At 37.9% G+C, this 25,351-nt stretch overlaps 1 protein-coding gene across 1 annotated transcript in view; it reads left to right on the top strand.

Moving 5' to 3' along the window:
* Positions 1 to 25,351, top strand: part of CNTN5 (contactin 5) — a 1,534,958-nt gene that overhangs the window by 1,108,519 nt on the left and 401,088 nt on the right. The window contains exon 8 of the mRNA XM_043897056.1: positions 24,301 to 24,504. Coding sequence (XP_043752991.1) covers positions 24,301 to 24,504 — 204 coding nt within the window. The remainder of the gene's footprint in view (positions 1 to 24,300; positions 24,505 to 25,351) is intronic.

Raw genomic sequence — 25,351 nt, 5'->3', positions numbered from 1 at the left:
GTTGTGATTTGTACTAATATAGTTTCTATGTTTCTAGAGCTTCCAAAACTGGTATAACATAGGCCAAGGGGCTCCCTGTGTTAGGGAAGTTTCCACAGTTTCAATTACTTCCTAAAATTCTGGTTGCAACTATACTTTTTTCTCTCTGTTTTGTACAAAAACAAACAAACAAAAACCCCTAATCTTATCTATCCCCAATTTCAAGTCTGTAAAACAGGTAATCGTATTATTACAAATGATAGAGAATGGTTAGCAAAATGTCTGGCACATAGTAACTGCTTAATATATTTATAAGTACAAAAACACTATGTGACATTTAAGAAATAAATTTCATTCTTTAGAACAACAGGATCTTGCATCTCCTTGGGGAATCAAGGCATATGACTGGAAATGAAGGGTGCTTTTACATCCTTGAATGATAGGCCAAGCCAGATGGGAAAAAATGGGCTAGTAATTCAATGTCAATTGAGTTAGGATAACCTTGGAATTTTTGTCCTTGTATATAGATTTGCCCTATCTCAAAAAATCTTCTTTAGCTAAAAGACATTCTGAAGTAATAACATAACTTCATATAGTAAATGTTTTCTAGGCACTGAGCATGAAACTGTGTACTTGCTTGTTACTTCTGTTTAATCTTTACAAAATAATATGAAGCAATACATACCTCAAAAGAGGATAATAAAGACTGAGGAACGTTGAGTAACTTGCCCACGGTTACAGAAAGAATAAGTGATGAAGGCAAGGCTTAAGCGATCAAACACTAGAAATCTAGCTGAAAGAAAAAAAAAAAAACAAAAAAACCTGTCTTGTCTCTGAGTTATTGTGTACTGTATTTGACTCAGTCTAGATTCCGAGTTCTCAGGATTTATTACCCCTGGTCAACACAGACATTTGTCTAGTTTTGCCGTGAGTAGACTGCTTTCAATTGAACTACTTTACCAGACTTCCAGATTTTCTACAGTAATTTCTATATTCAAAAATGAAATAAATACGGAACCTTATGTCATGCCAATAAACTGCCTTAAAACAGTAATTTAATAATCTATAAATTTCTCTAACAATATAAGAAATCTATTCCTTTCTTCTCTGTTTAACATAGATTCCATGTGCTTTAAATATTCATGCAAACTGGTTTCCTCCTTTTGTATTATTTCTACCATAAATTTGCAGTTTGTTTCCATTATCTTGGATTAATTTATATTGACTTCATTTTAATACAATCAAGTAAGTTCTGTAAATACATATCTCATTATTTTTTAAGTGTGGGGAAAAAAACCTCAAATGACTAAGTAAAAAGTAGTAAATTAGATACATTGTTTCAGATTTCACACACAATTTGCAAGTCTATATACTTGTAAGGTGAATTCTTTTTGCAAATAAAACAACTGGGCTCCTCATGAAGCTGAACTTCCTTCTACACCCTTATACTTTTTATATAAGGAAGAGAAAAATGATATTGTCCATATTGTGTCATTGTGTCAATCCAGTCTTTGACTGTTTCCATTATTTTGACAATTAATGGGGAAAAAATAACCTGAAATGGTATCATTTTTAATGTATTTTAATTCATTCAATTAAAAGTAAACAATGTTTCTTAGATTTTGTGCTATGGATATGATTGATACTTAATTCTAATTCAGCTCGGCACACTACCCTATTTGCCTATTTTATATATGTAGTCATAGACTTAAAATCATGAAGGAGGTATAGTAATTTACCCTTAAAAATAAGAAGAAAAATGAAATTGAAAAGGGTTAGCTTTCATCTATTATTTATAAAATGAATAAAAATAATTATAGTTATTACCTAATAACTCAAATAATTGGTCAATCATAATAACTCACTTGCAGATTAACCGAGAACAATGGTTCGCAAACAGGAATGATTTCCCACAATGGGGCATTAGGCAGTGCCTGGAGACATTTTTGACTGCCATAGCTGGAATGGGTGTGGGCAGGGGGAGGGATAAGATGCTATTGGTATCTAGTGGGTAGAGGCCAGGGAGAGGCATATTAGCCTCCTACTTACTAGTGGATCTGTATGCCTATTAGCATCCTACAATGCACCAGCGTATCTCTCATAGAAATTATTTGGCTTCAAATACCAATAATACTGAGATGCAGAGCCTCCATCTAGATAAAAGGAAACTAATCCCATCAAGAAAATATTTTACACAAGTAATACATTTATACAATTTGTACTCTTTAGAATTAGTTAGTGTTAGTTGCTCAGTCATGTCCGACTCTTTGTGACACCATGAACTGAAGCCCCTCAGGCTTCTCTATCCATGGGATTCTCCAGGCAAGAATACTGGAGTGGTTTGTCATGCCCTCCTCCAGGGGATCTTCCTGACCCAGGGATCGATTCCCAGTCTCCTGTATTGCAGGAAGACGATTTTATTGTCTGAGTAACCAGGGAAGTCCACTCTTGAGTTTATAGATCCTCAAATTATCAGTATTACTGGAGAGGATTCATGCCCGGGGCGGGGTGGGGGGGGGGGGGGAGTGTGTGTGGAGAAGTACTGAATAATGAACTGCTATATGACAAAAATAAAATTTGAAAAGAAAAACAAAGGAGATAAGCAAAAAATGAGTATGGTATTTCAAAGTTATTAAAATTGAAATGGGCCCATAGAGACCAGCACCCTATTGTTCTCACAAAGATACTATGACACTATCTAATCATAAATATTCATTTAGGCATACTATTACAACATTCAACATACTATTCAACGTTATGAGGATCTCCTTGGTCACCTTCCACATACGCATTTTCATTTTTCCCCCGATGTGTTGTTTATAGAAATATTGGGGTAGGATAGTGCTTGTCCACTTGTAAAGAATAGCTATCATGCTGTGCTTTAAAATTGTGGCAATTCTATCTAAGGACTTCATTAGAGAGTTAATAAAATCAATGTCATGTTGCTGTCATTTTACAGCAAAGATCCACCCCTGGAAAGCATGTGCTCTTTCCCCAGATAGATTAAAACATTCATTTTGATGGTATTTCTTTGTAATTAAAGTAAAAGTTCAGGATGTGTTTCAAGTAATAATATAAAAACAGTACAAAAAGGCAAAATCCCCAAATGTTGGTCTGATAGCAAAAGAACTAATTAAAAAACAAGTATGACTTAGTTTTTCTTGACAAAACTTCACCACAAACTTACAGTCAGTAGTCTGAAATGAAATAAAACAAAAGAAATGTACAGAGTTGGGTTGAAAGGGTTCTCTTAATTCTCATTTAAAATTCTTGTTTCATTCATTTCCTCTTCCAACATTTGTGAACACTAATAATCAAATGGTTAGAATATTGGTATTTATTCAAGTCTCATCTTTATCACACATCTACATATATAATAAAATGCACACATTCCCAGGGGTTCTGAAAAATTTCCTCATAAATCACTTTAATATTTTAGGTATTACCTTATAAAGGGGAAAACAGTACTCATTAATTTAATGTCCAAGAAATTTATGTCATGACATTTAGTAGAAAACATTTTCACTATTGTGTTAGTTCTCCATTCATTTAATCATTACTTATTCTGTATCTGCCACTTTTCACAATCCTGAGGGTTATGGTGGTGAACCAATAGGTAAGATTCCTACCCTAATAAAACTCACATTGTAGTGCAGAAGACAACCAATAAGAAATACATATATATATATGTGTGTGTGTGTGTGTGTATGTACATATGTATATGTGTATGTGTATATGTATGTGTGTGTATATATATATATATATGAGAGAGAGAATGAAAGAGAAGTGATAAGGCTGGTTTGGGTGAGTTGGCTAGAGAGCACTGCCCAGAGGGAACCATTTGAACAGTGATCTGAAAAGAAGTCAAGCAGTGAGCCACAAAAGCATCTGGAAGAATAATGTTTCAGAATATGATGACAAATTAATGTACATGTCTTAGGTTGAAAATTAACAGCAAGAAGGCCAGGGAGGCTTGGGTGAGTTGAAGAAAGGAAAGACAGTGTTACAGTTAGAGCAATATCCAGGGGCAAAATCACATAGAGTTTATAAGATTTATAAAATTCTATTACCAAGGGTTGAAGAAACAATATAAGAAAACATCTTATTTTACTTATGATGAAATGACAAAAGAGTTCATTCATCATCAGAAAAGGATTTGTAGACTGTTCCCTGGACACTGTAGTGAGTGGGACACTATTTTAGACAGCTGGAGAAATGACATGCAAGAACACTCTGGTGCCACTCGAGATATCCCCAACTGTCTTTAATGAAAACATGACATCCTTTCTAAAGTCTCTAAATATAAATTCATTTAAGGAACTTTTTCTTTAATTTTTTAATTAATTTAATTTAATCAATGCCATGTTTGTTCAGTAAGCATATGACACAGCCCCTGCTCTATGATGTATATATAATCCAAGAGGGGAACCAACATAGCCACATAGAATAAAGGACAATAAGAGAACGTAGTCAGTACCAATACAGGAGGAGCTTTTGTTTATGATGAATAGGGATTTGGGAGACCATAAAATATATTTAATACAAAAACATTTTTGAAAGTGAAACAGGAGAGTATTAATAATCCTACTGGGGAAAATGCTGTGAATGGTGTATATAGTACTGTTTCAAGCAAAGCAGGATACAAGTTAATGATATGGCCATAACATTTCAGAAAAGAAGAGTTAAAAGTGACTCCTGATGGTTTCTTCAAGAAAACAGCACCTGTGCTCCATTTGTGTACAGGCAGGTCATCGGGCAGAAGGAAGGGGGAATATATTCTAGTCCAGGGAAACGACATTGTAAGAAACATATCAATATGAGAATCACTCATAGCAGTCTTGTGATTTTAGAAAATATCATTAGACAATCATGAGAATCATTAATTAACCAACAAACTAGGAACAGAGGCTTATGGAGAAAAATACATCACAGAGCCCAGGCTTGTGGAGAATACTCAGAACACATCCAAGTAATTAATTTTCAACAAAGAAGTCTGAATAAGTTTGGTTTTTAAAAAGTAAACTCCTTTCTTATCTGGAAATTATAAAACATGTTAAAGATTGAGGCAATATAGGAATCAACCAAAGAATAGCCAGTTTAGGAAATAGAAGTCTGCAAAACTTCTAGGCAAATTTAAAAGAGAGTAAGAGAAACATGAAAAAATAATTGACTCAGGGAAAGCCAACATATTCTTGCCATTTGAACCATTTGTTTTCATAGTATATACCAGCCACATATCTCTGAATGTCTAACATTCACGTTTAATATGCGTATTAGGCTCAGAATAGTGGCCCCTCATTTGCCATGTGCTATACTGTGCTTAGTTGCTCAGTCGTGTCTGACTCTTTGCCACCTCATGGACTATAGCCCGCCAGGCTCCTCTTTCCATGGGGATTCTCCAGGCAAGAATACTGGAGTGGATCACCATGCCTTCCTTCAGGGGATCTTCCCAACCCAGAGATTGAACCCACATCTTCTGTTTTGCAGGTGGATTCTTTACGATCTGAGCCACGAAGGAAAAAATATATATATATATCAATTTTAAAGCCATATTTCTTCCTTCTTAATGTGTAATTTCATTGCCCCAAGCCTCTAATGATAATTACTGGACTTTATCATAAGGTCTATTTCATAGGCATATTCGATAATAATTATCAGAGAGGAAAGATGCAAACAAGATTATAAAGATCAAAAGACATCTGAGTTTTACAGAAAAAAATCTCCTGTAGAATTAGAAAGCTAATAAATTCTAAATACTTTTTATACTGCTTGTATTAATAGTATTACTCATACCAACTTTTCTATTTTTGTTAAAGAAAGCAACTAAAAAAGTTTTAGCCAAAGTTTTATGCTATGTGAATTCAAATGAATAGAAATTTGAAGATTTATTACAGTGATTACATATTAGCAGATATAAATATATAATTTATGGTTAGTATTATTTTTTCTCAAGCAGGTGAACCATAGGGACAAACCCCTAGAGCAGAAAATAAACCATTTCAGTGTCTCTTGATAAATAGACAGTATCAACTATTTCTATATGATGCATGGCAATGTGACAAATAAATCACCTTCATTAAAGATTTGCATGAAGGATTAATGAATATCACTTAAGTAGTAAAAGCATAAAAATGTTTATGAAAAATTACCTTGAATGTAAGAAGAGGCTGAGCAACAGAGAATCTCATTATAATAATTTATCTTACCTAAAGATTCTCTAGACTTGATATCTAGACTTATAGATCTAAAGATCCTGGAAGACTAAAGATATCTTCAAGAAAATTAGAGATATCACAGGAACATTTCATGCAAAAATAGGAACAATAAAGGACAGAAAGGGTATGGACCTAACAGAAGCAGAAGATATTAAGAAGAGGTGGCAAGAATACACAGAAGAACTATACAAAAAGATCTTCATTACCCAGATGACCACAATGCTGTGATCACTCACCTAGAGCCAGACATCCTGGAATGTGAAGTCAAGTGGGCCTTAGGAAGCATCACTACGAACAAAGCTAATAGAGGTGATGGAATTCCAGTTGAGCAATTTCAAATCCTAAAAGATGATGCTGTGAAAGTGCTGCACTTAACATGTGAGAAAATTGGGAAAATTCAGCAGTGGCCACAGGACTGGAAAAGGTCAGTTTTCATTTCAATTCCAAAGAAGGACAATGCCAAAGAATGCTCAAACCGCAGCACAATTGCACTCATCTCACATGCTAGCAAAGTAATGATCAAAATTCTCCAAGCAAGGCTTCAACAGTACATGAACCATGAATTTCAAGATGTGCAAGCTGGATTTATAAAAGACATAGGAACCAGAGATCAAATTACCAATATCCGTTGGACCATTGAAAGAGCAAAAGCAAGAGAGTGCCACAAAAACATCTACTTCTGCATTATTGATTACACAAAAGCCTTTGACTGTGTGAATCACAACAAACTATGGAAAATTCTTAAAGAGATTGAAATACCAGACCGCCTGACCTGCCTCCTGAGAAATCTGTACGCAAGTCAAGAAGCAACAGCTAGAATGTGACATGGAACAATGGACTGGTTACAAATTGGGAATGGAGTACATCAAGGCTGTATCTTGCCACCTTGCTAATTTAACCTCTATGCAGAGTACATCATGAGGAATACCGGGCTGGATGAAGCACAAGATGGAATCAAGATTGCTGGGAGAAATATCAATAACCTCAGATATGCAGATGGCACCACACTGATGGCAGAAAACAAAGAAGAACTAAAGAGCCTCTTGATGAAAGTGAAAGAGGAGAATGAAAAAGTTGGCTTAAAGCTCAACATTCAGAAAACTAAGATCATGGCATCCAGTACCATCACTTCATGGCAAATAGATGGGGAAACATTGGAAACAGCGAGTAGCTTTATTTTTCTGGGCTCCAAAATCACTGCAGATGGTGACTGCAGCCATGAAATTAAAAGACCCTTGCTCCTTGAAAGAAAATCTATGACAAACCTAGACAGACTATTAAAAAGCAGAGACATTACTTTGCCAACAAAGGTCCATCTAGTCAAAGCTATGGTTTTACCAGTAGTTATGTATGGATGTGAGAGATGGACTACAAAGAAAACTGAGCACCAAATAATTTGTGCTTTTGAACTGTGGTGTTGGAGAAGACTCTTGAGAGTCTCTTGGACTGCAAGGAGATCCAACCAGTCCATCCTGAAGGAAATCACACCTGAATATTCATTGGAAGGACTGATGCTGAAGCTGAAACTCTAATACTTTGGCCACCTGATGTGAAGAACTGACTCATTTGAAAAGACCCTGATGCTGGGAAAGATTGAAGGAGGGGGAGGAGCAGTGGATGACAGAGGATGAGTTGGTTGGATGGCATCACCGACTTGATGGACATGAGTCTGAGTAAGCTCAGGAGTTGTTGATGGACAAGGAAGCCTCTCGTGATGCAGTCCATGGGGTCTCAAAGAGTTGGACACTACTGAGCGACTGAACCAAACTGAAAGATTCTCTACTGCACCTACATGATACGTGTAATCCAAAAGCAACCAAAATTTCATATTTAAAATGCAAAGCTTAGGCTAATCACAACTCTGGAGAATTTTGTCTTCTGTGAGCTTATCTACCTAAAAGAGGGATAATTTTAAACTCCTATTTATTTATGCTAATATTTTTCATGCAGTAAATCTTCAAATTTACAGTATAAAATTTGCATAGCATGAAATTGAAATGTTAGATATCTCTTAAACATACACTGTCTTTGAAAAATGTTGAGTATTTCGAATACATACTTTATGAATTTTCTTTTGCTTCAAATGCCTCGAGCTAAATTAAAATTTATTTCTTTTATTTATGTACAAATGACAAATACCTTTAGGATAAAATACATTTTACTAAATAAAACACAGAAAAAATGAGTAAACTTTGTTCTACTATTCAAGATTTCCATTCTCCCTCCTCTGGAATATTGCTAAAGATTAGTTCTTTCTACACATCAAGCACTGCTCTTGTGGACCTCCATTGATACCAGCAATATTGGATTATTTGCATGGAGATTTTTTTTTTTTTTTTTTTGGTTAACTATTTGAAAAACTCTAAGTCTTTAAAATTTTTTTTAATTAGAGAATAATTGCTTTACAACATTGTGTTTGTTCCTGCCTTGTAGCATTGTGAATCAGCTGTAAGCATACATCTGAAGCTGTATCTATATCCCCTCCCTATTGAGCCTCTCTGTCCCCAACCCCACCCCTCCCCTCTAGGTCATCAGAGAGCACTGGGAGGCTCCCTGTGTGATACGGCAGCTTCCCACCATCTATTTCACACATGATATGATAGTGTGTATATGCCAATGCGCCTCTCTCAGTTTCTCTCACTGTCTCCTTCCCCTGCTGTGTCCACAAGTCCATTGCCTACATCTGCTTCTCTATCCCTGCCCTGGGCATACGTTCATCAGTATCATTTTTCTAGATTCCATATAGCCTTAATATAAGAGGAGAACAGGAATAAGTACACTTGTTGGCAATTATGTACAATTGCTTTTATCCCTAGGAACATCTGCAGATCAGGCACTCTGTCCTATTTTACAGTAGGCTTTTATGCTAGGAGGGTACACCTTTACCTTTTTACATAGTTGAGGCTCTGTGATCACAGTTTAATTAGATAGTGACTCAGGAGTTAATAGGAATCCAGAAACCTGCTTTTGTCTAGTGAGTGGGATTTAGACACTTCTCTGAATAGTTATTTGAAGCATGAATGTTTGCATTGGCAAAATTGGATCCTATGGTATATATAACTCCATCTAATAGATACTTGAAATAGCTACTAATCGGACTGTTCTTTTTTCAAATAGAGATCTGTGCTCAGTAAGACTTTCTGGTCAAGTTTTTTATCTTTGTATCTCAGTTCCCTCGTTCATAAAACAAGGTTATTTATCTCAGTAAGATTTAAGTAAACTAATATACATAGAAACACTGTCTGGAACCCATTGGTGCTATAGAGTTTTACTAGATCCTATTGGTGTTACATCCCGTTTTCTCTCATCTGGTTTTGCACTCATCCAGCAGCTGTACCTTCTTTAGAGAGAAGCGAGGTACAGGTAAGGCCCCCTGCTGGCAGCCAGTAACTGACAGATGTAGGGGAGGTGGGTATAAAAGACTGATTCTTTTTACCTTCTGTTGACTTACCACTTCGACAGCAAAATTTGCATTCCCAAAGCCCTAAGTGGGATTAGTCTTGTAAACTAATTCTGTCAAGGACCACATCCTTGCTTCCTTTTTTTTTTCTCTTTACCCAATCCTTCTTCCCTTAATCCCTTCTCCTGGGAACACTCTGTCAATGAGTCACATTCAAAAAAATCCCCTTCTCAGATTCTGTTTCTAGGAAACCGACCTAAGAACACAAATGTTCACTGTTACTGTTACTGTTGTTATCACTAAGCTGTCAAGTGACCGGATTTAAGGAGGATAAACTTTTAGGTTACCTTGGTCATATCGAATGAATGAACTACACCATCTCCCAGTAAATCTCCATGCATCTTTTTTTTTTTTTTTTTCAGCTAAGCTCTTCATAATTTTGATAAGCACACCAGGTCTTATTTCCTGGCATCGTTTTAGTAAACAGATACTCTTTGCTGTTCATCAAGGGCTAGTATCAGTGCACGTTAACAGGCAATTGTTGGAAGTGTAGTGTGAATGCTTTTGAATGCAAAGTTCAAAACCTAAGTTGAACCTGTGCCGTGACTATCATGCCCTTTTGGGAAAATGCTGGTCTCTGACCTGATAGAGTTTACAATTCAATAAAAAATAATTTAAAAATCCCTTAGCAAAGCAAGAAATTTAGGTTGCATTTCGAAAAGAGTTGGCAATGACCTTTATATCTAGACACAGGGCTCCTGAGATTAAAAAAAATGTCCTCTGTAGTGTGAAACATTCCTCAGGGAAAATAAAAATAGCTATTGTCACCCACTTGAACTCTAGAACTTGGAATTCACTTACTTGGAGTCGTTTGAGTTGTGGATTGTGAGAGGATGCCAGTTTACTACTGGTTCTATTATAAATACTCTTTTCTTTGCATTTTGTTTTGCTAAAGGTGTTTTGAGTTATATGCATACAAATTTTTATTTTGTCACATTGACATATTATAATTTTTAAGCAGAACTCTGTTGCTTCTGACTCTAGGTAATAAATATAATGGAAATACATGTCTCAAAAACTTATAAAAAGAAGAATTAGTACTTTGTTTTGTTCAACCAAGATAACTGAAACTATGTTAATACAGCCTGTCTTTGTATTAAGATGATTCAATTTTTAAAACATGTGACAAATGTCCTCTCTTGCATTTTTCACAACATCTTTAAAAATATCTTGATTGTCTGAGCTCTAACCAAGTGTCAATTAGACAACTTTCTTCTGCTGTTTCTCTCAGGATTCTTGCTTCTGGCTATGCTTTAGAGGTGAAATATCTGACACTCGTAGAAATTAAACCCAGATGTACAAGGTTCACAAAGAATCTGCACTGTACCAAATTCTACTGGAATATATCAGGTTATTTATCCTAAGCCAATAGCTACCCTTACTGAACAGTTTCTGCAAGTTGAACACTCTCATTTAGGTGGCTTATGTAATCCTCAGCACAATCATATCATTTAGAAGTTACTATCCTATTTTATGAATATTGAAATTGAGGTTTAATAATATTAGAATAGGCTTCCCAGGTGGCACTAGTGGTAAAGAACTTATTACCAATTCAGAAGATGTAAGAGATGCAAGTCCAGTCCCTGGGTCAGGAAGATCCTCTGGAGTTGGGAATGGGAACCCACACCAATGTTCTTGCCTGGAGAATCCCATGGGCAGAGGAGCCTGGTGGGCTATGGACCATAGGGTCGCTAAGAGTTGGACACGACTGAAACAACTTAGCACACATGCACATTCACAATATTAGAATATAATAATTAAAGCAGTGGTATGCAAAGATAAAATATGATGACAAGATATAAGCTTAGGGTGAGTCAGATTGCATTTTTTTCTCTAAAAATTACTAGGTATAATTTTCCACTGGCTCACCAATTTGAGCCTCACAACTTTAATGTTGAAGATGATTATAGTGATGGTAATAACTGCATCTAGTTCTGAAGTACTAATCTTAAATATAATATCTAATTTAACCTATAATTTCACCATTAATTGCATTTTACAGATGAGAGACTAAATAGTTTGCCCAAATGTACATAGGTCATTAGATCATGCAGCCATCACTGGTACTATGATCTTTGTGATTCCAAAGTCCATAGTCTTATTCACTCACAGCATTGCCTTCTAATCTCTGTGTATGTGTGACTGGGAGTTGGGGGAAAATGTGCAAAGTATGTAACTCATAGTTAATTCTCAAGTTAGTTCCTTTCCCAGCTCCACCTTATATCTACATACCTTAAATGGTGCTTTGCATATAAAAACGTATCACTACCTACTTGTGAATACTCAAAGTTGCCTTGATCTCAGTCTCTATTCTAAAACTAGCAGCTAAAATAATCTTTAGATATGATCCATTTAATAACTCGAGCTGCCAAATCAGCTTCCTCATCAGTGACAGTGATATGCTCAAGCAGAGGCAAAATGACCGACCACCATTAAGACTGTTAACCTGAGAGGGAGGTGGTTGTTGCTGTTCAGTCGCTAAGTCATGTCCAGCTCTTTGTGACACAGTCTACTCCAGCATACCAGACCTCCCTGGCCCTCACCCTCTCCCGGAGTTCACCCAAGTTCACATCCATTGAATTGGTGATATTATCCAACCATCTCATCCTCTGCCACCCTCTTCTTTTGCCTTCAGTCTTTCCCAGCAGCAGGGTCTTTTCAAAAGAGTTGACTGTTCACGTCAGGTGGACAAAGTATTGGAGCTTCAGCTTCAGCATCAGTCCTTCCAATGAATATCCAGGGCTGATTTCCCATAGGACTGATGGGTTTGATCTCCTTGCTGTCCAAGGGATTCTCAAGAGTCTTCTCCAGCACCACACTTCAAAAGCATCAATTCTTTGGCATTCAACCTTCTTTATGTCCAACTCTCACATATGTAATCACTACTTGAAAGACCATAGCTTTGACTATACGGACGATTGTTGGCAAAGGGATGTCTTTGCCTTTTAATGTGCTGTCTAGGTTTGTCATAGTCTTCCTTCCAAGAAACTAGCATCTTCTAATTTCATGGCTGTAGTCACCAACCATAAAAGAGGGAGGTTGGAGCACCTCAAATTTAACATCCCTCTCTACCTCTGTTTAATTTACTTACTAAAATAAATCACAGAAATACTTCATAGTAACTTTGTAAACATGACCCTTTCTCTTTTCTTCATTGACAGGACAATCCAGATTTTTAAAAACTGCCTACATTACTTCTCAGGATCTGTTTTTAGCTCAGTTACCAAACGTAATCTTTGATTTATATTCTAAAGGTCAAAATAAGTTCAAGTAGATCTTTAAAAATTTGCAATAAGAAATTTAAATATGAAAAAATATACTCTTAAAAAATCTGTTCTTAAAATTTAGAGCTATTTATTAAATATATATATTGGTATTTATCTTCTAATTATTCATTTTCTCATCAACTATGTATTGAGCAACTGCACACCAGCCATTCTGTTGGGTCCTAAGGGTTATGGTGGTAAACACAGTAGATTTAGTCTCTACTCTGTCAAGAGTATTTAATGTTGGTAATAATGATATTTTCTATCACAATGCAGGTATAAATCTGCAATGCAAAAAACATTGCCTTAGTTTCAGATTCAGTTCAGTTCAGTCGCTCAGTCGTGTCCAACTCTTTGCGACCCCGTGAACCACAGTACGCCAGGCCTTCCTGTCCATCAACTCCTGGAGTCCACCCACACCCATGTCCATTGTGTCGGTGATGCCATCCAACCATCTCATCCTCTGTCATCCCCTTCTCCTCCTGCCCTCAATCTTTCCCAGCATCAGGGTCTTTTCCAATGGGTCAGCTCTTCACATCAGGTGGCCAAAATATTGGAGTTTCAGCTTCAACATCAGTCCTTCCAATGAACACCCAGGACTGATCTTTAGGATGGACTGGTTGGATCTCCTGGCAGTCCAAGGGACTCTCAAGAGTCTTCTTCAACACCACAGCTCAAAAGCATCAATTCTTCAGTGCTCAGCTTTCTTTATAGTCCAATTCTCACATCCATACATGACCACTGGAAAAACCATAGCTTTGACTAGACGGACCTTTGTTGGCAAAGTAATATCTCTGCTTTTTAATGTGCTATCTGAGTTGGTCATAACTTTCCTTCCAAGTAGTATATCCCCTTATGCTCAGTAGTAATGGATAATTAATAGTACAACTCCCTATAATTTCCTTCACGGTGTCATTAATTCTAAAATTCAAAAGTTTGTAGCTAGCCACCAGCTACAAACTTTATATAAGCAAAATCTTCACAGTACCAATTTTTAAAGCAGTGCCATTTTATCCAATAACTTACTAAGTTTCATTATTCAAATATAGTCACATCAATTATTTCTTCAGAACTGGAGGCAAAGGAGTCATAACAGATAATGGAACTGTAAAACCAAAAATGTTTACAAAGCAATTAATAAATACTAAATTGCTTATGACATACACTCTATTAAGCAGTATTCAGTAAAAATTAATGAAAAAACTTATCAAACTACAAGTAAAAAGCTTAATTTAACATTAAAACAAACTAAAAGTTCCACTGGTATAATAAAGAACAAATTATAATTATAGCTATTTTATATATCTCACATTACAAGGATAACCAAAAACAGATAAGAACAGAGCTTGTGAAAAATATAGCCCATTAGCTGAAGATTTTATTATAAACCATAAAACTTATATTAAAAAATAGAGAAGATTCTGATTTTTAAGTTTTCCTTTTTATAGCTGACAAGGATAAAACAGAAGAAAAAAAAAAAAAAAAAAAACTAGACTCCCTAGAAGAGTCACGTTATTAATTGGGTGGTGAATAAATCAATTGCTATATCCATTGTGTTCTCTTCATATCTTTTGACCCACAGCTTCGACTATGTACACACATTATTAGGAAGAAGAATGGTTATCTTCTAAGTTGCAGTTATATTAGAGAATGTTGAAATGAATTGCATATGATTACTCACTGAAATTGTTTTCAGAGACTTCAGAGAGTGTAATATGCAGTTTTATTCCTGTTTCTCAAACTTTTTTTTTTTTTTAATGGCACTGCAGTTATAAGAAATGAACATCTTTTCCCATAAGGATGATCATGTTTTTATACCCTGTAGACATAGAAATACATCATTTAAGTAATCATCTTATTTGTCAGGGGAGCAAAAGAAAGCTAGTCTGTTTTCTGACACTGAATCAATTACAGCAAGTGTGATGAAAATCTGCAATGAACAAAGCCACAAAACCCAGACATTCAATTAGGAAAATAGATCCAACCTAGAACATTTCCCCTAATTTAGAAATGATAAATAAAATAAAGCTTAACGTATAGCCAAGCTCACAGGAATGGGAAAAAAAGTAGGTATCAGAAACAAATAGAAAAAAAATCTAGGAATAAATCCTAACTGACATCTAGGAATCCTATTAATCCATTAATCCTGAGGAAATTTTGGCAACAAAGATTCATGGGGGTAGACTATAGAGTCTAGGAGCTTGAGGATGATTGTCCATGCTGGTATAAAGGACAAGTCTTTGGGTCTTCCTGAGAGGGAAAGTAAGAATAAATGTCTGCACCAAACCAGGTCTTTAATGGGCTATTCTTTCAGTGAAATTGAATGGCTGTCACTGACTCAGGAAAAAAGTTAAAAAAATCTCCCATAAGAAATCAAAACCTTAAGTCAACACAGTACAAATTTGTAAACAAAATGTATGTTACTGAAAGGTTGTTGCTGAATGATAAGACGCCGGGATTCTTGGCCTCCGGAGGAGACAAATTCAATCCGGGGCCAGAGACAGGGCTGGATCGCTCAGAGCTTTTGTGCAATAAAGTTTTATTAAAGTATAAAGGAAAACAGAAAAAGAGACACAGAAGTACAGAACAGACTTCTGAACTCTGTGGGAGAAGGTGAGGGTGGGATGTTTCAAAAGAACAGCATGTATATTATCTATGGTGAAACAGATCACCAGCCCAGGTGGGATGCATGAGACAAGTGCTCGGGCCTGGTGCACTGGGAAGACCCAGAGGAATCGGGTGGAGAGGGAGGTGGGAGGGGGGATCGGGATGGGGAATACGTGTAAATCTATGGCTGATTCATATCAATGTATGACAAAACCCACTGAAATGTTGTGAAGTAATTAGCCTCCAACTAATAAAAAAAAAAAAAATAAAATAAAATAAATAAATAAATGTTTAAGGAAAGGGGAAAAAAAAAAGTATAAAGGAGATAGAGAAAGCTTCTGACATAGGCATCAGAAGGGGGCAAAAGAGTACCCCCCTCCTAGTCTTTAGCTGTGTGTTATATAGTCACTCACAGTCTGTTAATGAAAAGAAAGGAATGTCATAAAATTTAGAATGGCACCAGATAATTCATCCCTGGCCATAAAATGATTGACTTGAATCTTGTAGAAGGGCAGATTATCACACAAATAGTTTCGTTTACATAGATTAGGGAACAATATATGAGTAAGTAAGTGAGGCCGTTTGGCGGAACCAACTTGAAGATAGAGTCTGGGGTACATTAACATATCTTAGGACAACATTTCCATAAGAAAAAGCAATGTATTGGTTAACTCAAGGTTTGAGAGTAGTTAGCTTCAGGTGAAACCCGGTGTCATGGCAACACAGCATTTTAAGAGAAGCCTCCTTTTAAATTTGTATAGAGAAGGAAAAACATATTGCTGGTTTATTTCCTCCTGCTGCTTAAGAGAGATAAAAATGTCTGGCACTTGCAGCCATTTCCTCCGTTTGGAGACCCCTGGCCTTCCTGCCTGTTACCCTCTCAGTTACCACACAGTATAAAAAAATGTATTAGAGAAATTTAACATAAAAACTTTACAGGGTGCACATTGAAGAATAATATCAAGACTTCTAAAACATTTTAAAAATTGTCTAAGTCAAACATACTATTAAAAAAAAAAAAAAAACCTGAGAAGAATGGGAAAAATCACAACTGACCAACTAGTCTTAGTGTGCTTCTGATAATGCATAATGATATTAAGATTTCAATATTTACTATACCAGCTTATATTAAAATATTTTTAAAGCCAAGCATAACTGTTATGAAACAAAGTGTTAAATTGGAGTAAAGAATATGCCCCCAGAGCCAACTATGTTTTATGACTTTCCTGAATCATTTTGTTATCTTCAGGTTCTGACATACTAAAAGTAAAGTGAATGCTTGTTTTCTTACGAAAGTGAAGACAAGTTTGAAAAGAATTTTAAATAAATGCTGATAGAGAATAAAAAAAAAATGTATAAGAGAAGGTAAACAGTAATTTTAAGAGAGGTTTAGAAGCAGCTCAATATATTCATTTTTTGCACAGGTGGAAAATCCAATCCAAATTCAGACTGTCAGCTTTTCTACTGTGTACTATTTCCACTTTTTATCCTTCTTAAAATTATGAAATGCTTTGCTATATAAAACTAAAAACTTATTTTAAAAACTAAATAAACATTGTTGAATACCCAAATGCCCATTAACCTATAAAATTTGAGAAAAATGCCAATTTTGTGTAAATACTTTCTGCTTATTCTAAAAATATTTTACAAAACATTGACTCAAGAAACACTATTGATACCACAAAATTAGATTTCAGTTATTGATAGTCTCTAATGTGATTGTTCTTTGCTTTATTTCTTCCAAAATTTCTAGTAATACAAATAAAAAATCGAGATAACTCCAGTAAAGTTTAACCCGAAAGTAAATTGCAAAAAGTATCAAAATGTCTGAGTGATGTTTCAGCAACAAATGAAACTCTCATTATAACAATTAGAATATTGGAAGGAAGAAAGGAGGGAGGGAGGAGAAGGGAGAGAAGGAAGGAGAGAGAAAAAGGAAGAGAAGAAAGGCATAAAATAGGGCTTCCCAATCCTCACTGTAGATTAGAATCACATTTGAGCTTTCTTAAAAGTTCAAGTGGTGTTATTAAACAAATAGCTGTGGAGAAAGGGGACCTCGGAATTTGTTCTTTCAGCTATAGCACAGGTAATTCTAATGTCTATTGAGATTTTAATGCTATTGGCATACATTTCTTTTTTCTTTTATTAACTCAGTTGCAATATGGTTTTGATTTCCACTCATCTATTGAAGTTACCATTCAGTGATATCGCAAATGTCAATCTTAAGTAACATTTACCTTTATTATCTTTATAAATATTCCTACTAAGTCCTTTTTCCTTAGCTGGCATTATTTAACCCTCCTGAAATGGTTGTGCCATTGGCCTCTGTGGCACTGCATTTCTTTATTCCACTTGAATTTTTCCAGTGGTTCCTTCCCTCTCCCCTTCTTAACATTTCTTGTTTTCCTTTTTTATCTAAATGTTGTGCTTTCCAGAGAACTGTCTTCTCACCGTATTTATTCTCATCTACTTACCTGATTCAATTATACCAGTATACCAACATCTTCCAACCCCAGACTTACTCTCATGGACTTCAGACACATGCTTACCAACTGCTGGAACTGCTTATGTGGATTTGCCTCAAACTCAAAATGTCCCGCCAGTGAACCAATGATCTTTCTCCATAAACTAATTTGACCTCATTTTTATTTAATCCTGAACTTCGCATGCCATCCTCCTCCCAGCCATTCAAGGGAGATATGAAAGTGTTTCTGAACTATCTGTCTCTTCATTTGTCTTGAAAGTGTAGTCTTTGTGACTACATGAGATAGAGCCCACCAGTCTCCTTTGTCCATGGAATTCTCCGGGCAAGAATACTGGAGTGGGTAGGCATTCCCTTCTCCAGGGGATCTTCCTGACGCAGGGATCAAACCCAAGTCTCATGCATCTCAGGAGGATCCGTTACACTCTGAGTCACCAGGCAAGCCCCTCCTATGTATTTTTTGGGTTAATATCCCAATATCCTTCTTCTTGTTGCTATGATTAGGTTCTGATTCAGATTTCTTCAGCTCTTACCTTCAGTATGCGATATTGTTCTCTTGCTCCCTTCGGCAACCTTGGGTTTACTTAAATTCAGCCTTTGCAGAATCACCAGAATACCCTACTGTATCACTGTTCCTGTTCATGATGGCAATTGTCTTGCTGTTCACACTGTTCTCTCTGTTCGCTGAACCCAGGGTAGGCAAGGCACGGGCTACGATGCCGGAAGAAGATGTGAGGAGCTGTAGGGACTGCAGACGTTTATTCTCTCCTGGCTGGCGTGGCAGCCATAACACAGACTCTCCCGGCTGACGTAGCAGCTGTAGCAGCAGCCAGAACATAACCCTAGTATAGCCATAATGAAGCCATAGTATCACGTAGCCATGCTGTGGCGCCAATGTAGCCCCAGTGCAGCAGCAGCCAGGGCATTCATGGTGAATCTCCTAGAGGGGTACCATGCTAAGGAGCCTGTGACCAAGCAAGGACTTCATAACACGCATGCGCAGTGCTGTAAATGAGCGCAGTCGTTCAGTTCACTTCCGTTCAGCTGCTCAGTCGTGCCCAGCTCTTTGCAACCCCATGGCTGCAGCACGCCAGGCCTCCCTGTCCATCACCAACTCCCGGAGCTTGCTCAAAGTCATGCCCATCGAGTCGGTGATGCCATCCAACCATCTCATCCTCTGTCGTCCCCTACTCCTCCTGCCCTCAATCTTTCCCAGCATCAGGGTCTTTTCCAATGAGTCAGTTCTTCACATCAGGTGATCAAAGTATTGGAACTTCCACTTCAGCTTCAGTCCTTCCAATGAATCTTCAGGACTGATTCTCTTTAGGATTGACTGGCTTGATCTCCTTGCAGTCCAAGGGACTCTCAAGAGTCTTCTCCAACACCACAGCTTAAAAGCATCAGTTCTTTGGAGCTCAGCTTACACCCATACATGACTACTGGAAAAACCATAGCTTTAACTGTATGCACCTTTTTTGGTAAAGTAATGTCTCTGCTTTTTAATATGCTGTCTAGGTTTGTCATATCTTTTCTCCCAAGGAGCAAGCATCTTTTAATTTCATGGCTGCAGTCACCATCTGCAGTGTTTTGCGAGCCCAAGAAAATAAAGTCTGTCACTGTTTCCATTGTTTCCCCATCTATTTGCCCTGAAGTGATGGGACTGGATGCCATGATCTCAGATACTGCATAATCATTATTCACCAAACGTGGGGCAAGAGTGAGAGGCAATGGGGCAAGAGAGCCTGACCACGCCATCTTGGCTAATTTGCTCTTTCCCTAAACTCCACCCCTTCACAGTCTCTCACCTCACAATCCACATGCAATCCATCTCTTGTGATGGTCCCTTGGTGAGTAACACTGATTCTTGAATTTACATCTTGCAACAGCAGTAGATGCTACAACGACAAACAGTCACATCCCCAACGCACAGCAAAACCCAATGCCAGGTATCACCTGGAACTCATGTTTCAGTCCTTGCCCTCACGGGGCTAGAAGAGCCACCCACTGTGGAGTGCCTTTATTTTCCTTGGCCAAGTCTAGTCCACTGGTTATCCTTGTAAAATTGCAGGAAAGCCTCCACAGGGTCAACTCCACCCCTTCAGGCTTTTTTTTTATCAAGGACCTGCAAAAACCCCCTACAGGCTCCAGGCCCACCCCTTCAAGGAGGGGAATTTTGGCATTCACAGGGCACCTCAAGATTCCAAATGCTTTCACACTGTTCTAAATCTGCAAGAGAATGAGAAGGTAGTAGCACATCACAGGACATAGCCTTTACAGTTCACTGCTCTAGATATACATTATAGAACACAGCTTAAACCTACATCATATATCATAGAACAAAGCCTTTCACATAGGGAGCCTTCCAATTTCCAAAGGTAAGGACACAGCCTCTGGCTAGATGTAAACAAGGTTGCCTTCAGCACTGGTGTCAGCCAGGGCCATTACTTTCTGTACATTAGCTAGTGACCAGTGAATTACAAGTTCTACATGCGGTCTCTGGTCCCTGACTCTTCAGGAGGGCACCTTGGTCTGAGCCCTATTCAAAGTGGAAAAGGGCATCATCCAAAAGAACATTCTTGGGCACCATGTAATCTTTTAACTGAACCACCTATACCTCTTGCTGTGGACGCTCCCCAAACTTGGTAAACTGCTGCTATGGTCTCAGTTGCCTCAATAGCTCTGGGAGCAGAGCACTGGGCTGTGTATCAGTTTTATTTATCAATTCCCGCTGCCAACAAATCAGCCCACACTTGCATTCTCATCACCAGGAGGGGGCCTTTACCAGCTCAGGCCCCCTTCAGGGTCTTCACACTTCTAATCCCCTTTGCCTCCTGCCATCCCTCTGTTTCTTCCAAGCTAGCCACTATCAAGGTCACCTCATAGATGTGGCACCACACATAGGTGACAAGAATAGCAGTCCTGGGTTCAAAAGCAATAGATGGGGCATTGTTCAAAATGGCATATTGAATGCTGCCAGTGAAACACTTGTCATCTGGGCCTCAGGTATTTAGGTTAAATATCAATGCTTTCTCCCCAGTTCTCTCATCATTTGGGTCAGCTTGGTATAGATATGCCATTTACTCACAGTATTCAGGAGCTCTCCCACGTTTGACCACATAATGTGGGTGACAGCATTAATCCATTCCACGAAGGCATGCATTTGGTTAGGCCTCCCTTGCATGAGTAGTCTAGCATTCTGCAACCTTTGTCTTAATGCTATAGATGCCAACCCTCCAAAATAACTGCAGATAATGACTGCAGCCATGAAATTAAAAGACACTTGCTCCTTGGAAGAAAAGTTATGATCAACCTAGACAGCATAGTAAAAAGCAGAGACATTACTTTGCCAACAAAGGTCCGTCTAGTCAAAGCTATGGTTTTTCTAGTAGTCATGCCTGGATGTGAGAGTTGGACTATAAAGAAAGCTAAGCACTGAAGAACTGGTGCTTTTGAACTGTGGTGTTGGAGAAGACTCTTGAGAGTCCCTTGGACTGCAAGGAGATCCAACCAGTCCATCCTAAAGGAAATCAGTCCTGAATATTCATTGGAAGGACTGATGCTGAAGCTGAAACTCCAATACTTTGGCCACCTGATGTGACGAACTGACTCATTGGAAAAAACCCTGATGCTGGGAAACATTGAAGGCAGGAGGAGAAGGGGATGACAGAAGATGAGATGGTTGGACGGCATCACCAACTCAACAGACATGAGTTTGAGTAAGCTCCAGGAGTTGTTGATGGACAAGGAGGCCTGGAGTGCTGCAGTCCATGAGGTCGCAAAGAGTCAGGCATGACTAATCGACTGAACTGAACTGGACTGATTCTATTTCATCCCTAGCACATATGATACTGTCCACCCCTGTGTCCCAAAGTCACAAAAGCCATGCTGCTAATGGTCCCCCCCCCCCCATGCTTTTGCCAAAACTGCTTACCCAAGTCAACCAACTCCACCTGAGTACATGATTGATATGTTGTGAACTCGGTCACATTGGGGGCCCCTTGCAGATATCCCCCCAGGCCATAGGCTGCTCATGCTTTACTTTCTGCTGAACAACAGGCCTAGCTGCCAAGCAGGTATCCGCAGTCTCACAACGTCCATCATCATTATCCTTAATCTCATAATGTTCATCATCACTGTCACTCCCTGCCTCACTGTCAGAGATGCTGGGTTCTTCAAGGCCGTGGGTTTAGGGCCACAAGCCCCTAACGTCAATATACATTGCTCTAGCTCTTCCAAGCATCTCTGCACCCTGTGCACTGGGGCGGCATTGCATAGGGCATGATCCATATTCACCTTCAGGGCAGTCAGGAAAATCCACCCGATGGGGCCAGCGGCAGTGCATGCTGCCTTGTTCAGCAAACAGGAATTCACTGCCTGTAATGCCTTTTCAGTGCTAGCCGGTGACCTGTCCACTGCCTCCCAGTCTTCCACCAGAATCCACGCTGAGAGGATCGTGGCCACATGGTACCATATGCTATAAGGTGGCCACTGGCTTCCTCCATCCATTGGAGCCTCGGGCTCCTCTACCTGCTGGGTATCCTGCCAACTATACCAGTTGTATCACTGTTCCTGTCCATGATGTCAATTATCTTGCTGTTCACACTGATCGCTGAACCCAAGGGGCAAGCTAAGAGGCTGGAAGAAGATGTGAGGAGCCATAGGAACTGCAGACACATTTATTCTCTCCTGGCTGTCATGGCAGACATAACGTACCCTCTTTCCTGGCTAATGCAGCAGCTGCAGCAGCAGCCAGAAATGACCATAATATGGCCATAATGGAACCCTAACATAACCTCACATAAGATAACCATGATGTCACTCCAATATAATCCCAATGTATCAGCAGCCAGGGCTTTTATGCTGAAATTCCTACAGGTGTATGGTACAAAGTAGCCTGTGGCCAAGCAAGTACTTCATGACCGGCATGCACAGTGCTCTAAGTGATCTCAGCTGTTACATAATTATTATTCACAAAACGTGGGGCAAGAGCGAGAGACCGTGGTGTGAGAGAGCCTGACTGTGCCATCATGGCTAATTTGTTTTTTCCCTACACCTACAGACGTACATATTTATGTCAACTCTTTGCTAGAAAACATCCAGGATAGAGCGCAAGTTCCTTAACACAACATACACACCATGTTAATCTGTGTTTAGTCATTTGGATTTATTTCCAGTATTTCTAACCTCTAATCCAACCTTTCTAGGATTTTTCACTCCAGTAAACTCAGAACTGTGGTGGTGGCTCAAAATCTTACTCCTTGACCAATCTTTTTTGCCTTCTCACATTTCATAATCAATCCATCAGCAATTCCAATCAGTTCTAACATCACATTTTTACTAGAACCAATCACTTCTCACCATTTTACCACTACTGTCCCTACCATTAAGCACCATTCTAGTGCAAATCATTTACATATCGCATGTCTGTTTTGAAAATAGCCACTAGGGCTAGTGGATGTTATTCCTCCTGCTTTTCCTTCCCCTGGTCCCTGCTTTGTCCTCACACTGTCTCATCTCTACCCAGCAGTCAGAGTTTTAAAATATAAATTCACATGTCTTTTTCACCCCTGTCATTCTCCAGCTCTTTATTCATGCTTTGGCTTTCTTCCCAGCACTTATTACCACTTGACAAATACTTATTTTCGATCTGTATTCTTTCTTTGGATCTGTATTCTTTCCACTATAATGAAAGCTCCATGAGAACACAGACATTTTTTTCTTTTTTCCTCCCACTTAGAGCATTCTTGGCCTACCATGACCCTCAACTAGTATTTGGTGAAAAAATTAGTAAATGAATGTAGCTCAGGCATCTCAGCTGAAGAAGTTTTTGCTGATTAACTTGTGGCTTAAGTGTCTTTTCCTTCATCTTCCTTTCGATACAGTGCACATCTCCATTTCTTTATTCCACATTGTTTTCCATAGGTTTAGGTAGATCTCTTCATTAGACTGATCTTTGAGAATGGGAAACTCTCTCTCTCATCTTTTTAATTTCAGTGCTATCATATCACAGTGCCAGTCATGTAAAACACATTCCACACACATTAGGATTGAGTGAATGAGTGCATAGATGAATGGATAAAGGCTTTAAGAAATATTCAAGAAATAAAATATTCAGATCTTCCTTTAATCATGAAGAGCTATAGTTCTTTGAACATAAAATACAAAATGATATAGATATCTGAATCACATATGTATGATCTTGCAACATATGTAACACTTAATAAAGGCTTTGTTGTTTAACTGTTAATAAAATAATGTATCTCCCAACCATTAAATTTTGTATATTTTCAGAAATCATCTATAGCTGGGTATTTAACGAGTTCCCTTCCTTTGTGGCCGAAGACAGCCGGCGGTTCATTTCCCAGGAGACAGGCAACCTTTATATTTCTAAAGTCCAAACATCAGATGTTGGCAGCTATATTTGTCTGGTGAAAAACACAGTGACGAATGCTCGAGTACTTAGTCCTCCAACGCCACTGACTCTGCGTAATGACGGTAAGTTGCCTGACCTGGATTTAATGGTTAGCTACTTCAAATGTGAAAAATTGAGTATCATCTGCAAAAATAGTGAATCACTATGCTGTATATCTGAAATTAACACAGTACTGTAAGAACTGTCCTTCTGTATAAAAACACTTTAAAAATGTATTAGTGGCCTTCTAAACACTTAAACCTAGCACAAATAAAATAAAAAGACATTTGCAATATTTAGAAACCCTACACTTCTAGTCTAAGATTTGCATATCTTAGAATAAATTTGCTTACAAAGGAAAGGGATGATCTATAGATAACTGTTAACCATAGCACTACCCTAGTGCCAGAAAGGGAAAGGGATTCTGGAAAGATGAACTGTAATAAAAACTCCACAGTTCTTTTCTTTGCTCTTCAGGGCCTCTATATAGCATATGTGTATAAATTGCAAGCATTTTACAAGGTTCATTTTTCATCACTTTTTCACTTTAGCCACCTTCAAATTGAATGTTCAGCTTTTAATACTTCATGGTATAGTCATAATTGTTATTATTACTTTTCCAATAATAGAAGCAGTTGGAACTTTTTAAGTGCAATTCAGGCAGAAATGATGATTCTATATTTATAGGTATTGCCATATATCCAAAATATCTTCAAATTTAAATACTTCATTTGTCGTTACAGACATTTACAGCTAAGCATTGCATTAAAGAAGTAAAGTGCTATATTACACTTGATATATGATATGTGGCTTTCTCTGTCATGCAATAAAAAATCTATGAAGGTATTATTAAGAAGTGAGCTGGAGAATCCTGATGGATTGTGAAGCTTAAAAGATAATCTATTTCAATGGTAGTCTTTTATATGCTTA

The sequence above is a fragment of the Cervus elaphus genome, chromosome 1 (genome assembly GCF_910594005.1).
Source record: "Cervus elaphus chromosome 1, mCerEla1.1, whole genome shotgun sequence".
NCBI lineage: Eukaryota > Metazoa > Chordata > Mammalia > Artiodactyla > Cervidae > Cervus > Cervus elaphus.
This window is presented reverse-complemented; position numbering and strand designations above follow the sequence as displayed.